This window comes from Lampetra fluviatilis, unplaced genomic scaffold (genome assembly GCF_964198595.1).
Source record: "Lampetra fluviatilis unplaced genomic scaffold, kcLamFluv1.1 SCAFFOLD_1377, whole genome shotgun sequence".
Taxonomy (NCBI): domain Eukaryota; kingdom Metazoa; phylum Chordata; class Hyperoartia; order Petromyzontiformes; family Petromyzontidae; genus Lampetra; species Lampetra fluviatilis.
Window position 1 is genome coordinate 1 of NW_027621434.1, and position 14,646 is coordinate 14,646.

The 14,646-nt window shown below is 64.0% G+C and overlaps 1 protein-coding gene across 1 annotated transcript; it reads right to left on the minus strand.

Annotated features, from left to right (window-relative positions):
* Nucleotides 1-2,591: 2,591 nt before the first annotated feature.
* LOC144955257 (MAP kinase-activating death domain protein-like) lies at nucleotides 2,592-13,417 on the minus strand. The gene is made up of 5 exons (XM_078885535.1): nucleotides 13,234-13,417; nucleotides 7,729-8,058; nucleotides 7,011-7,142; nucleotides 6,070-6,182; nucleotides 2,592-2,672 (listed from the first exon to the last, which is right to left on the minus strand). Exons 1-3 carry the CDS (start codon nucleotides 13,326-13,328, stop codon nucleotides 7,103-7,105), a joined length of 465 nt encoding a protein of 154 aa, XP_078741661.1. The 5' UTR covers nucleotides 13,329-13,417; the 3' UTR covers nucleotides 2,592-2,672; nucleotides 6,070-6,182; nucleotides 7,011-7,102.
* Nucleotides 13,418-14,646: the final 1,229 nt, after the last annotated feature.

Genomic DNA, 14,646 nt, shown 5'->3' on the forward strand with positions numbered 1-14,646 from the left:
AGGGGGAGAGGGGGGAGAGGGGGAGGGGGGAGAGGGGGGGAGAGGGGGGAGGGGGAGAGGGGGGGAGGGGGAGGGAGAGGAGGGGGGAGAGGGGGGAGGGGAGGAGGGGGGGGGAGGAGGGGGAGGGGAGAGAGGTGGGGGGAGGGGGGAGGGGGAGAGAGAAGGGAAAGAGGGGGAGAGGGGAGGGGGAGAGGGGGGGGAGAGGGGGGAGGGGGGAGAGGGGGGAGAGGGGAGGAGAGGAGGGGGAGAGGAGGGGGAGGGGGAGGAGGGGGGGAGGGGGAGGGGGGGGGAAAGGGGGAGAGAGGTGGGGGGAGGGGGAGGGGGAGAGAGAAGGGGGAGAGGGGGAGAGGGGGAGGGGGGAGAGGGGAGGGTGGAGGGGGGAGAGGGGAGAGGGGGGGAGGGGGGAGAGGGGGGAGGGGGGGGGAGGAGGGGGAGAGAGAAGGGGGAGAGGGGGGGGGAGGGGGGAGGGGGGAGGGGGGCGAGGGGGAGGGGGAGGGGGCGGGGGAGGGGGAGGGGGAGGGGGAGGGGGGGAGGGGGGAGGGGGGGAGGGGGGGGGGGAGGGGGAGGGGGGAGGGGGGGGGGGAGGGTGGAGAGGGGGAGGGGGGGAGAGGGGAGAGGGGAGAGGGGAGGAGGGGGGGGGGAGGAGGGGGAGGGGAGAGGTGGGGGAGGGGAGAGAGAGAGGGGAGAGGGGCAGGGGGGAGAGGGGGGGGAGAGGGGGGAGGGGGGAGAGGGGGGGAGGGGGAGGGAGAGGAGGGGGGAGAGGGGGAGAGGGGGAGGGGGGGAGGGGGGGAGAGGGGGGAGGGGGAGAGGGGGGGAGGGGGGAGGGGGAGGAGGGGGAGAGGGAGAGGGGGAGGGGGAGAGGGGGGAGAGGGGGGAGGGGGGAGGAGGGGGGGAGGGGGAGGGAGAGGAGGGGGGAGAGGGGGGGAGGGGGAGGAGGGGGGGGGGAGGAGGGGGAGGGGAGAGAGGTGGGGGAGGGGGAGAGAGAAGGGAAGAGGGGGAGAGGGGGAGGGGGGAGAGGGGGGGGAGAGGGGGGAGGGGGGAGAGGGGGGGAGGGGGAGGGAGAGGAGGGGGAGAGGGGGGAGGGGAGGAGGGGGGAGGGGGAGGGGGGGAAAGGGGGAGAGAGGTGGGGGGAGGGGGGAGGGGGAGAGAGAAGGGGGGAGGGGGAGAGGGGAGGGGGGGAGAGGGGGAGGGTGGAGGGGGAGAGGGGAGAGGGGGGGAGGGGGGAGAGGGGGGAGGGGGGGGGGAGGAGGGGGAGAGAGAAGGGGGAGAGGGGGGGGGAGGGGGGAGAGGGGGGAGGGGGGCGAGGGGGGAGGGGGGAGGGGGCGGGGGAGGGGGGAGGGGGAGGGGGGAGGGGGGGAGGGGGGAGGGGGGAGGGGGGAGGGGGAGGGGGAGGGGGGAGGGGGGGGGGAGGGTGGAGAGGGGGAGAGGGGAGGGGGGAGAGGGGAGAGGGGAGAGGGGGAGGAGGGGGGGGGGAGGAGGGGGAGGGGAGAGAGGTGGGGGGAGGGGGAGAGAGAAGGGGAGAGGGGCAGGGGGGAGAGGGGGGGAGAGGGGGGAGGGGGAGAGGGGGGGAGGGGGAGGGAGAGGAGGGGGGAGAGGGGGAGAGGGGAGGGGGGAGAGGGGGGGAGAGGGGGGAGGGGGGAGAGGGGGGGAGGGGGAGGGAGAGGAGGGGGGAGAGGGGGAGAGGGGGAGGGGGAGAGGGGGGGGAGAGGGGGGGAGGGGGGAGAGGGGGGGAGGGGGAGGGAGAGGAGGGGGGAGAGGGGGGAGGGGGAGAGGGGGGGGGGAGGAGGGGGAGGGGAGAGAGGTGGGGGGAGGGGGGAGGGGAGAGAGAAGGGAAAGAGGGGGAGAGGGGGAGGGGGAGAGGGGGGGGGAGAGGGGGGAGGGGGGAGAGGGGGGAGGGGAGGGAGAGGAGGGGGAGAGGGGGGGAGGGGGAGGAGAGGGGAGGGGGAGGGGGGGGGAAAGGGGAGAGAGGTGGGGGAGGGGGAGGGGGAGAGAGAAGGGGGAGAGGGGGAGAGGGGAGGGGGAGAGGGAGGGTGGAGGGGGGAGAGGGGAGAGGGGGGGAGGGGGGAGAGGGGGGAGGGGGGGAGGAGGGGGAGAGAGAAGGGGGAGAGGGGGGGGGAGGGGGGAGAGGGGGGAGGGGGGCGAGGGGGAGGGGGGAGGGGCGGGGGGAGGGGGGAGGGGGAGGGGGGAGGGGGGGAGGGGGGAGGGGGAGGGGGGAGGGGGGAGGGGGAGGGGGAGGGGGGGGGGGAGGGTGGAGAGGGAGAGGGAGAGGGGGAGGGGGGAGAGGGGGAGGGGGGGAGGGGGGAGAGGGGCGGGGGGAGGGGGAGAGGGGGAGAGGGGAGGGGGGAGAGGGGAGAGGGGAGGGGGGAGAGGGGGAGGAGGGGGGGGGAGAGGGGGGAGGGGGGGAGGGGGGAGAGGGGGAGGGGGGAGAGGGGAGGGGGAGAGGGGGAGGGGGGAGGGGGAGAGGGGGATGGTGATGTGGGGGTTGCAGTTTGATGGTGAGTAGTGGTGAGTGGTGGTGGTGAGTGGTGGTGGTGAGTAGTGGTGAGTAGTAGTGGTGAGTAGTAGTGGTGAGTGGTGGTGAGCGACGCTCACCTGCTTGAGGTGAGTCTTGAGGTGAGTGGCCTCAGGCTCAGGAGAGGCGGGATGGAGTCGGCCCCTTTGGGGGTCGTGACCTGCAGCTCACACGGTGAGGGTGAGGGGTGGGTTGAGTGGGTGAGGGGTGGGTGAGTGGGTGAGTGGGTGGGTGGGTGAGTGGGTGGGTGGGTGAGTGGGTGGGTGAGTGGGTGAGCGGTGGTGAGTGGTGAGTGGGTGGGTGGTGAGTGGGTGAGTGGGTGGGTGAGTGGGTGAGTGAGTGGGTGAGTGGGTGGGTGAGTGGGTAAGTGGGTGGGTGAGTGGGTGGGTGAGTGGGTGAGTGGGTGGGTGAGTGGGTGGGTGAGTGGGTGGGTGAGTGGGTGGGTGAGTGGGTGAGTGGGTGGGTGAGTGGGTGGGTGAGTGGGTGAGTGGGTGGGTGAGTGGGTGGGTGAGTGGGTGAGTGGGTGGGTGAGTGGGTGGGTGAGTGGGTGAGTGGGTGGGTGAGTGGGTGGGTGAGTGGTGAGTGGGTGGGTGAGTGGGTGGGTGAGTGGGTGGGTGAGTGAGTGAGTGAGTGGGTGGGTGAGTGGGTGAGGGGTGGGTGAGTGAGTGAGTGGGTGGGTGAGTGGTGGTGAGCGGTGGTGAGTGAGTGAGTGGGTGGGTGAGTGGGTGAGCGGTGGGTGAGTGAGTGAGTGGGTGGGTGAGTGGGTGAGGGGTGGGTGAGTGGGTGAGTGGGTGGGTGGTGAGTGGGTGGGTGAGTGGGTGGGTGAGTGGGTGGGTGAGTGGGTGGGTGGGTGAGTGGGTGGGTGAGTGGGTGGGTGAGTGGGTGAGTGGGTGGGTGGGTGAGTGGGTGGGTGAGTGGGTGGGTGGGTGAGTGGGTGAGTGGGTGGGTGGGTGGGTGAGTGGGTGGGTGAGTGGGGGGTGAGTGGTGAGTGGGTGGGTGAGTGGGTGGGTGAGTGGGTGGGTGAGTGGGTGAGTGGGTGGGTGAGTGGGTGAGTGGGTGGGTGAGTGAGTGGGTGGGTGGGTGGGTGAGTGAGTGAGTGGGTGAGTGGTGGGTGAGTGGGTGGGTGAGTGGGTGGGTGGGTGAGTGGGTGGGTGGGTGGGTGAGTGGGTGAGTGGGTGGATGAGTGGGTGGGTGAGGGTGGGTGAGTGGGTGGGTGAGTGGGTGAGTGGGTGGGTGAGGGGTGGGTGAGTGGGTGGGTGAGGGGTGGGTGAGTGGGTGGGTGAGTGGGTGAGTGGGTGGGTGAGGGGTGGGTGAGGGGTGGATGAGGGGTGGGTGAGTGGGTGGGTGAGGGGTGGGTGAGGGGTGGGTGAGGGGTGGGTGAGTGGGTGGGTGGGTGGGTGGGTGAGGGGTGGGTGAGTGGGTGGTGTGGGTGAGTGGGTGGGTGGGTGAGTGAGTGGGTGGGTGGGTGAGGGGTGGGTGAGTGGGTGGGTGGGTGAGGGGTGGGTGAGTGGGTGGGTGGGTGAGTGGGTGGGTGGGTGAGTGGGTGGGTGAGTGGGTGGGTGAGTGGGTTGGTGGGTGAGTGAGTGGGTGAGGGGTGGGTGAGGGGTGGGTGAGGGGTGGGTGAGGGGTGGGTGAGTGGGTGGGTGGGTGGGTGAGTGGGTTGGTGAGTGGGTGGGTGGGTGGGTGAGTGGGTGGTGAGTGGGTGGGTGGGTGGGTGGGTGAGTGGGTGAGTGGGTGGGTGAGTGGGTGGGTGAGTGAGTGGGTGGGTGGGTGAGTGAGTGGTTGGTGGGTGAGGGGTGGGTGGGTGGGTGAGTGGGTGAGTGGGTGGGTGAGTGGGTGGGTGGGTGAGTGGGTGGGTGGGTGAGTGGGTGAGTGGGTGGGTGGGTGAGTGGGTGGGTGGGTGAGTGGGTGGGTGGGTGAGTGGGTGGGTGAGGGGTGGGTGAGGTGGGTGGATGAGTGGGTGGGTGAGGGGTGGGTGAGTGGGTGGGTGAGGGGTGGGTGAGTGGGTGGGTGAGTGGGTGAGTGGGTGGGTGAGGGGTGTGGAGGGGTGGGTGAGTGGGAGGGTGAGGGGTGGGTGAGTGGGTGGGTGGGTGGGTGAGGGGTGGTGAGTGGGTGTGTGGGGTGGGTGGGTGAGGGTGGGTGAATGGGTGGGTGGGTGGGTGAGGGGTGGGTGAGTGGGTGAGTGGGTGAGGGGTGGGTGAGTGAGTGGGTGGGTGGGTGAGAGGTGGGTGAGTGAGTGGGTGGGTGGGTGAGTGGGTGGGTGAGGGTGGGTGAGTGGGTGGTGTGGTGAGTGGGTGGGTGGGTGAGTGGGTGGGGGGTGGGTGGGTGAGTGAGTGAGGGGTGGGTGAGTGGGTGAGTGGGTTGGTGAGTGGGTGGGTGGGTGGGTGAGTGGGTCGGTGAGGGTGAGGGGTGGGTGAGTGGGTGAGTGGGTTGGTGAGTGGGTGGGTGAGTGAGTGGGTGGGTGGGTGAGTGGGTGGGTGAGGGGTGGGTGAGTGGGTGGGTGGGTGAGTGGGTGGGTGAGTGGGTGAGGGGTGGGTGGGTGAGTGAGGGGTGGGTGAGTGGGTGAGGGGTGGGTGAGTGAGTGGGTGGGTGGGTGAGTGGGTGGGTGAGGGGTGGGTGAGTGAGTGGGTGGGTGGGTGAGGGTGGGGTGGGTGAGTGGGTGAGGTGTGGGTGAGTGAGTGGGTGGGTGAGTGAGTGGGTGGGTGGGTGAGTGGGTGGGTGAGGGGTGGGTGAGTGAGTGGGTGGGTGAGTGGGTGAGTGGGTGAGGGGTGGGTGAGTGAGTGGGTGGGTGGGTGAGGGGTGGGTGATTGGGTGAGGGGTGGGTGAGGGGTGGGTGAGTGGGTGGGTGAGTGAGTGGGTGAGTGGGTGGGTGGGTGAGGGGTGGGTGAGTGGGTGAGGGGTGGGTGAGGGGTGGGTGAGTGGGTGGGTGAGTGGGTGGGTGAGTGAGTGGGTGAGTGAGTGGGTGAGTGGGTGAGTGAGTGAGTGAGTGAGCGAGTGACTGGGTGAGTGGGTGAGTGAGTGGGTGAGGGGTGGGTGAGGGGTGGGTGGGTGGGTGGGTGAGGGGTGGGTGGGTGGGTGGGTGGGTGAGGGGTGGGTGGGTGGGTGAGGGGTGGGTGTGTGGGTGGGTGAGGGGTGGGTGGGTGGGTGGGTGAGGGGTGGGTGGGTGGGTGGTGGGGGGTGGGTGGGGGTGGGTGGGTGGGTGAGGGTGGGTGGGTGGGTGAGGGGTGGGTGGGTGGGTGAGGGGTGGGTGGGTGGGTGGTGTGCGTGAGTGAGTGAGTGAGCGAGTGAGTGAGTGGGTGAGAGGGTGAGTGGGTGAGTGAGTGAGAGGGTAAGCGAGGTGAGCGAGTGAGTGAGCGAGCGAGAGCGAGCGGGTGAGTAAGTGAGTGATGTGGGTGAGCGAGTGAGTGAGCGAGTGAGTGAGCGAGTGATAGTGAGCGAGCGAGTGGGTGAGTAAGTGAGCGAGTGGGTGAGCGAGTGAGCGAGTGGGTGAGCGAGTGGGTGGGTGAGTGAGTGAGCGAGTGGGTGAGTGAGAGGGTGAGTGAGTGGGTGAGCGTCACCTTGCTAGTGTCCAGATCGACCAGCCAGACGTCGTCTGGGAGATGGAACCCCGCCTTGAACAGGAAGAAGGAAGCCGGAACTCGATGATGTACGGCGTGGGAGCCAGCAGCAGCTGTCAACGCCATCGTCAACATCAACATCGTCAACATCGTCAACATCATCATCGTCGTCAACATCAACACCATAATCAACACCATCATCGTCAATATCATCAATATCACCACCATCATCATCAACATCAACACCATCAACATCATCATCGTCAACACCATCACCACCACCACCTCCACCACCATCACCACCACCATCACCATCACCACCACCATCACCATCACCACCACCATCACCACTACCACCACCACCACCATCACCACCATCACCATCATCACCATCACCACCATCACCATCATCATCGTCAACACCATCACCACCACCACCTCCACCATCACCACCATCACCACCACCATCACCTCCACCATCACCACCACCACCACCATCACCTGCTCAGCGGAGGCCATGCACGTGGGCAGGAGGGGGATGATGGGAAACATGTACTCCAGCGGGTACAACATGGCCACCATCATCACCATCACCACCATCACCACCACCATCACCTCCACCATCACCACCACCACCATCACCTGCTCAGCGGAGGCCATGCACGTGGGCAGGAGGGGGATGATGGGAAACATGTACTCCAGCGGGTACAACATGGCCACCATCATCACCATCACCACCATCACCACCACCATCACCACCATCACCTCCACCATCACCACCACCACCATCACCTGCTCAGCGGAGGCCATGCACGTGGGCAGGAGGGGGATGATGGAAACATGTACTCCAGCGGGTACAACATGGCCACCATCATCACCATCACCACCATCACCACCATCACCACCACCACCATCACCACCATCACCACCACCACCATCACCTGCTCGGCGGAGGCCATGCACGTGGGCAGGAGGGGGATGATGGGAAACATGTACTCCAGCGGGTACAACATGGCCACCATCGCCATGACGCTCATGGACAGAGCGTTGTAGTCTCTAGACTGGAACACCACCTGGGGGGGGGCGGGGGGGGGGGAAGGGGGGGGTGGGGTGGGGGGGAGAGTGGGGGGAGGGGGGCGGGGGGGGGGAGTGGGTGGGGGCGGGGGGGGGAGAGGGGGGGGGGTGGGGTGGGGGGGAGAGTGGGGGAGGGAGAGAGAGGGGAGAAGGGGGGAGAGAGGGGGGAGTGAGGGGGGGGGGAGTGGGGGAGGAGAGTGGGGGGAGTGGGGGGGGGAGGGGGTGAGGGGGGGAGTGGGGGAGGAGAGTGGGGGAGTGGGGGTGGGGGGGAGTGGGTGGGGGTGGGGGGGAGAGGGGGGGGGAGAGGGGGGGAGAGTGGAGGGAGAGTGGGGGGGAGGGGGGGTGGGGGGAGAGGGGGGGGTGGGGGGGAGTGGGGGGAGAGGGGGGGAGAGGGGGGGAGAGTGGGGGTGGGGGGGTGGAGTGGGGTGGGGGGGGAGTGGGAGGAGAGTGGGGGTGGGGGGGAGAGGGTGGGAGGGAGAGACTAGTTAATGTTTAGTCGCCCTCATAGTCACCCACAGCACCCCCAGCCACCCCTAGCCACCCACAGTCACCCACAGTCACCCCTAGTCACCCCCATCCACCCACCTTATGCTCCAGCAAGACGCAGCACAGCACGTGGAGGCAGAGGTCGACCCCGAGCAGCTCGAGGGGCAGGTGGAGCGATAGTCGACCAGCGAGAGTCGCCCCGGGTCGGGCGACGCCATCACGATGGGCGACGCGGCCTGCAGCTCCGGTGGCAGCGCCAACAGCTCCAGACGGGCGACTCCTGCGGCCGGGACGGGGGCACGGAGCAAGCGCTCCACCCACGCCTCCAGCTCGCCCACGTCGCGACGGAGCGAGGGCGAGTACGTGGTGGACGTCGTGGTGGACGTGGTGGGGGAGGTGGAGGTGATGAGTAGCCTCCAGACGGCTTCTCTGTTGGGGGGGAGGGGGGGGAGAGAGGTGAGTGAGTGAGTGAGTGGGTGAGGAGAGAGGTGAGTGAGTGGGTGAGTGAGTGGGTGAGTGAGTAGGTAAGTGAGTGAGTGAGTGGTGAGTGAGTGGGTGAGTGAGTAGGTGAGTGAGTGAGTAGGTGAGTGGGTGAGTGAGTGAGGTGAGTGGGTGAGTGAGTAGATGAGCGAGTAGGTGAGCGAGTAGGTGAGTGGGTGGGGGTGAGTGGGGGACGGGGGCACGGAGCAAGCGCTCCACCCACGCCTCCAGCTCGCCCACGTCGCGACGGAGCGAGGGTGAGTACGTGGTGGACGTGGTGGTGGAGGTGGTGGTGGACGTAGGGGTGAGGTTGTTCACTGGTGAGTAGTCACCAGACGGCTTCTCTGTGGAGGGGAGGGGAGAGAGGTGAGTGGGTGAGTGAGTGGGTGAGTAGGTGTGTGGGTGAGTGGGTGGGTGAGTAGGTAAGTGAGTGAGTGAGCGAGTAGGTGAGTAGGTGTGTGAGTAGTTGAGTGAGTGAGTGGGTGAGTGAATAGGTGGGTGAGTGGGTGAGCGATGTGAGTGAGTGGGTGAGTGAGTGGGTGAGTGAGTACGTGAGTGAGTGGGTGAGTGAGTGGGTGAGTGAGTGGGTGAGTGAGTAGGTGAGTGAGTGGGCGAGTGAGTGGGTGAGTGAGTAGATGAGCGAGTAGGTGAGCGAGTAGGTGAGTGGGTGAGTGAGTGGGGGACGGGGGCACGGAGCAAGCGCTCCACCCACGCCTCCAGCTCGCCCACGTCGCGACGGAGGGAGGGTGAGGTGGTGGTGGACGTGGTGGTGGAGGTGGAGGAGGAGGGTGAGGTGGTGGTGGGGGTGGTGAGTAGACGCCAGACGGCTTCTCTGTTGGGGGGGAGGGGAGAGAGGTGAGTGGGTGGGTGAGTGAGTGAGTGAGTAGGTGGGTGAGTGAGTAGGTGAGTGAGTAGGTGAGTGAGTGAGTAGGTGAGTGAGTAGTTGAGTGAGTGGGTAAGTGAGTAGGTGAGTAGGTAAGTGAGTGGGTGAGTGAGTGAGTAGGTGAGTGAGTGGGTGAGTGAGTAGGTGAGTGAGTGGGTGAGTGGGTGGGTGGGTGAGTGAGTGGGTGAGTGAGAGTGGGTGAGGTGAGTGGGTGAGTGAGTGGGTGAGTGAGTGGGTGAGTGAGTGGGTGAGTGAGTGGGTGAGTGAGTAGGTGAGTGAGTGGGTGAGTGAGTGGGTGAGTGAGTAGGTGAGTGAGTGGGTGAGTGATGAGTGAGTAGGTGAGTGAGTGGGTGAGTGAGTGGGTGAGTGAGTAGGTGAGTGAGTGGGTGAGCGAGTGAGTGAGTGGGTGAGTGAGTGGGTGAGTGAGTACGTGAGTGAGTGGGTGAGTGAGTAGGTGAGTGAGTGGGTGAGTGGGTGAGTGAGCGAGTGAGTGGTGAGTGTGAGTGAGTGAGTGAGTAGGTGAGTGAGTAGGTGAGTGAGTGGGTGAGTGAGTGGGGTGAGTGAGTACGTGAGTGAGTGGGTGAGTGAGTAGGTGACGTGAGTGAGTGATTAGGTGAGCGAGTGAGTGAGTGAGTAGGGGACGGGGGCACGGAGCAAGCGCTCCACCCACGCCTCCAGCTCGCCCACGTCGCGACGGAGGGAGGGTGAGGTGGTGGTGGACGTGGTGGTGGAGGTGGAGGAGGAGGGTGAGGTGGTGGTGGGGGTGGTGAGTAGACGCCAGACGGCTTCTCTGTTGGGGGGGAGGGGAGAGAGGTGAGTGGGTGGGTGAGTGAGTGAGTAGGTGGGTGAGTGAGTAGGTGAGTGAGTAGGTGAGTGAGTGAGTAGGTGAGTGAGTAGTTGAGTGAGTGGGTAAGTGAGTAGGTGAGTAGGTAAGTGAGTGGGTGAGTGAGTAGGTGAGTGAGTGGGTGAGTGAGTAGGTGAGTGAGTGGGTGAGTGGGTGGGTGGGTGGGTGAGTGAGTGGGTGAGTGAGTGGGTGAGTGAGTGGGTGAGTGAATGGGTGAGTGAGTGGGTGAGTGAGTGGGTGAGTGAGTGGGTGAGTGAGTGGTGAGTGAGTAGGTGAGTGAGTGGGTGAGTGAGTGAGTAGGTGAGTGAGTGGGTGAGTGAGTGGGTGAGTGAGTAGGTGAGTGAGTGGGTGAGCGAGTGAGTGAGTGGGTGAGTGAGTGGTGAGTGAGTACGTGAGTGAGTGGGTGAGTGAGTAGGTGAGTGAGTGGGTGATTGTGAGCGAGTGAGTGGGTGAGTGAATGAGTGAGTAGGTGAGTGAGTAGGTGAGTGAGTGGGGAGTGAGTGGGTGAGTGAGTACGTGAGTGAGTGGGTGAGTGAGTAGGTGAGTGAGTGAGTGAGTAGGTGAGCGAGTGAGTGAGTGAGTAGGGGACGGGGGCACGGAGCAAGCGCTCCACCCACGCCTCCAGCTCGCCCACGTCGCGACGGAGGGAGGGTGAGGTGGTGGTGGACGTGGTGGTGGAGGTGGAGGAGGAGGGTGAGGTGGTGGTGGGGGTGGTGAGTAGACGCCAGACGGCTTCTCTGTTGGGGGGGAGGGAGAGAGGTGAGTGGGTGGGTGAGTGAGTGAGTAGGTGGGTGAGTGAGTGAGTGAGTAGGTGAGTGAGTAGGTGAGTGAGTGAGTAGGTGAGTGAGTAGTTGAGTGAGTGGGTAAGTGAGTAGGTGAGTAGGTAAGTGAGTGGGTGAGTGAGTAGGTGAGTGACTAGGTGAGTGAGTAGGTATGTGACCGAGGAGTGACTAGGTGAGTAGGTGAGTGAGTAGGTGAGTGGGTGAGTAGGTGAGTGGGTGAGCGAGTGACTAGGTGAGTGTGTAGGTGAGTGTGTAGGTGAGTGAGTAGGTGAGTAAGTGTGAAGGTGAGTGTGTAGGTGAGTGTAGGTGAGTAAGTGTGAAGGTGAGTGTGTAGGTGAGTGTAGGTGAGTAAGTGTGAAGGTGAGTGAGTGAGTGTGTAGGTGAGTGAGTGAGTGTGTAGAGTAGGTGAGTGAGTAGGTGAGTGGGTGAGTAGGTGAGTGGGTGAGTAGGTGAGTGGGTGAGCGAGTGACTAGGTGAGTGAGTAGGTGAGTAGGTGAGTAGGTGAGTGAGTAGGTGAGTGACTAGGTGAGTGACTAGGTAGGTGAGTGAGTAGGTGAGTAGGTGAGTAGGTGCGTACCTGTGTGCGAGTGGGTGAGTAGGTGAGTAGGTGAGTAGGTGAGTGATTAGGTGAGTGACTAGGTGAGTGACTAGGTAGGTGAGTGAGTAGGTGAGTAGGTGAGTAGGTGCGTACCTGTGTGCGAGTGGGTGAGTAGGTGAGTAGGTGAGTAGGTGAGTGAGTAGGTGAGTAGGTGAGTGAGTAGGTGAGTGACTAGGTGAGTGACTAGGTGAGTAGGTGAGTGAGTAGGTGAGTAGGTGAGTGAGTAGGTGAGTAGGTGAGTGACTAGGTAGGTGAGCAGGTGAGTAGGTGAGTGAGTAGGTGAGTGAGTAGGTGAGTAGGTGAGTGAGTAGGTGAGTGACTAGGTGAGTGACTAGGTAGGTGAGTAGGTGAGTAGGTGAGTGAGTAGGTGAGTAGGTGAGTAGGTGAGTGAGTAGGTGAGTAGGTGAGTGACTAGGTAGGTGAGTAGGTGAGTAGGTGAGAGTACCTGTGTGCGAGTGGGTGAGTAGGTGAGTGAGTAGGTGAGTAGGTGAGTGACTAGGTGAGTGACTAGGTGAGTGACTAGGTAGGTGAGTAGGTGAGTAGGTGAGTGAGTAGGTGAGTAGGTGAGTGACTAGGTGAGTAGGTGAGTAGGTGAGTAGGTGAGTGAGTAGGTGAGTACCTGTGTGCGAGTGGGTGAGTAGGTGAGTAGGTGAGTGAGTAGGTGAGTAGGTGAGTAGGTGAGTAGGTGAGTGACTAGGTGAGTGACTAGGTAGGTGAGTAGGTGAGTAGGTGAGAGTACCTGTGTGCGAGTGGGTGAGTAGGTGAGTAGGTGAGTAGGTGAGTAGGTGAGTGACTAGGTAGGTGAGTAGGTGAGTAGGTGAGAGTACCTGTGTGCGAGTGGGTGAGTAGGTGAGTGAGTAGGTGAGTGAGTAGGTGAGTAGGTGAGTAGGTGAGTAGGTGAGTGACTAGGTAGGTGAGTAGGTGAGTAGGTGAGTAGGTGAGTGACTAGGTAGGTGAGTAGGTGAGTAGGTGAGAGTACCTGTGTGCGAGTGGGTGAGTAGGTGAGTGAGTAGGTGAGTGAGTAGGTAGGTGAGTAGGTGAGTAGGTGAGTAGGTGAGTAGGTGAGAGTACCTGTGTGCGAGTGGGTGAGTAGGTGAGTGAGTAGGTGAGTAGGTGACTAGGTAGGTGAGTAGGTGAGTACCTGTGTGCGAGTAGGTGAGTAGGTGAGTAGGTAGGTGAGTAGGTGAGTGACTAGGTAGGTGAGTAGGTGAGTAGGTGAGTAGGTGAGTACCTGTGTGCGAGTGGGTGAGTAGGTGAGTAGGTGAGTGAGTAGGTGAGTGACTAGGTGAGTGACTAGGTAGGTGAGTAGGTGAGTAGGTGCGTACCTGTGTACGAGTGGGTGAGTAGGTGAGTAGGTGAGTGAGTAGGTGAGTGAGTAGGTGACTAGGTAGGTGAGTAGGTGAGTGAGTAGGTGAGTGACTAGGTAGGTGAGTAGGTGAGTAGGTGAGTGAGTAGGTGAGTAGGTGAGTGAGTAGGTGAGTAGGTGAGTGAGTAGGTGAGTAGGTGAGTGAGTAGGTGAGTAGGTGAGTACCTGTGTGCGAGTGGGTGAGTAGGTGAGTGACTAGGTGAGTGACTAGGTAGGTGAGTAGGTGAGTAGGTGAGTAGGTGAGTAGGTGAGTAGGTGCGTACCTGTGTGCGAGTGGGTGAGTAGGTGAGTAGGTGAGTGAGTAGGTAGGTGAGTAGGTGAGTAGGTGAGAGTACCTGTGTGCGAGTGGGTGAGTAGGTGAGTAGGTGAGTAGGTGAGTAGGTGCGTACCTGTGTGCGAGTAGGTGAGAGTACCTGTGTGCGAGTAGGTGAGTAGGTGAGTAGGTAGGTGAGTAGGTGAGTAGGTGAGTGAGTAGGTGAGTAGGTGAGTGAGTAGGTGAGTACCTGTGTGCGAGTAGGTGAGTAGGTGAGTGAGTAGGTGAGTGAGTAGGTGAGTGACTAGGTGAGTGACTAGGTAGGTGAGTAGGTGAGTAGGTGAGTAGGTGAGAGTACCTGTGTGCGAGTGGGTGAGTAGGTGAGTAGGTGAGAGTACCTGTGTGCGAGTATGCGCGCCTGAGGAAGTCTCCGTGAGGCTCCGTCCGTGCGCAGGCCGCAAGCGTCCAACAGCCGCTTGAGGACGAACAGCATCTCCCGGAACGCGGTGAGGAAGGGGTGGTGGGAGATGATGCACAGCGAGGTGAGGGAGTGGGTGCCTGTCACACTCCTGGGAGACACGGGGGGGGGGGAGACACGGGGTGAGTGAGTGGGTGGGTGAGTGGGTGGGTGAGTGGGTGGGTGAGTGGGTGAGTGGGTGAGTGGGCGGTGAGGAAGGGGTGGTGGGAGATGATGCACAGCGAGGTGAGGGAGTGGGTGCCTGTCACACTCCTGGGAGACACGGGGGGGGGGAGACACGGGGTGAGTGAGTGGGTGGGTGAGTGGGTGGGTGAGTGGGTGAGTGGGTGAGTGGGTGGTGAGGAAGGGGTGGTGGGAGATGATGCACAGCGAGGTGAGGGAGTGGGTGCCTGTCACACTCCTGGGAGACACGGGGGGGGGGAGACACGGGGTGAGTAAGTGAGTGGGTGAGTGGGTGAGTGGGTGAGTGGGCGGTGAGGAAGGGGTGGTGGGAGATGATGCACAGCGAGGTGAGGGAGTGGGTGCCTGTCACACTCCTGGGGGGGGGAGAGAGACACGGGGTGAGTGGGTGAGTGGGTGAGTGGGTGGGTGAGTGAGTGGATGAGTGGGTGGGTGGGTGGGTGAGTGGGCGGTGAGGAAGGGGTGGTGGGAGATGATGCACAGCGAGGTGAGGGAGTGGGTGCCTGTCACACTCCTGGGGGGGGAGAGAGACACGGGGTGAGTGGGTGAGTGGGTGGGTGGGTGGGTGAGTGAGTGGGTGAGTGGGTGAGTGGGTGAGTGGGTGGGTGGGTGAGTGAGTGGGTGGGTGGGTGAGTGGGTGAGTGGGTGGGTGGGTGAGTGGGTGGGCGGTGAGGAAGGGGTGGTGGGAGATGATGCACAGCGAGGTGAGGGAGTGGGTGCCTGTCACACTCCTGGGGGGGGGAGAGACACGGGGTGAGTGGGTGAGTGGGTGAGTGAGTGAGTGAGTGGGTGAGTGGGTGGGTGAGTGAGTGAGTGAGTGGGTGGGTGGGTGGGTGATTGGGTGAGTGGGTGAGTGGGTGAGTGGGTGAGTGGGCGGTGAGGAAGGGGTGGTGGGAGATGATGCACAGCGAGGTGAGGGAGTGGGTGCCTGTCACACTCCTGGGGGGGGGAGAGAGACACGGGGTGAGTGGGTGAGTGGGTGGGTGAGTGAGTGAGTGGGTGAGTGGGTGAGTGGGTGAGTGGGCGGTGAGGAAGGGGTGGTGGGAGATGATGCACAGCGAGGTGAGGGAGTGGGTGCCTGTCACACTCCTGGGGGGGGAGAGAGACACGGGGTGAGTGGGTGAGTGGGTGAGTGAGTGGATGGGTGAGTGGG

Excerpts from the sequence above, each read along its gene's own strand:
- LOC144955257 (XM_078885535.1), bottom strand. The coding sequence starts at position 13,328 with ATGCTGTTCGTCCTCAAGCGGCTGTTGGACGCTTGCGGCCTGCGCACG. Across the intron at positions 8,059-13,233 it reads GCGCGCATACTCGCACACAG|AGAAGCCGTCTGGAGGCTAC; the intron begins GTACTCTCACCT and ends CCCCCCCAACAG. Across the intron at positions 7,143-7,728 it reads GCGTCTTGCTGGAGCATAAG|GTGGTGTTCCAGTCTAGAGA; the intron begins GTGGGTGGATGG and ends GCCCCCCCCCAG.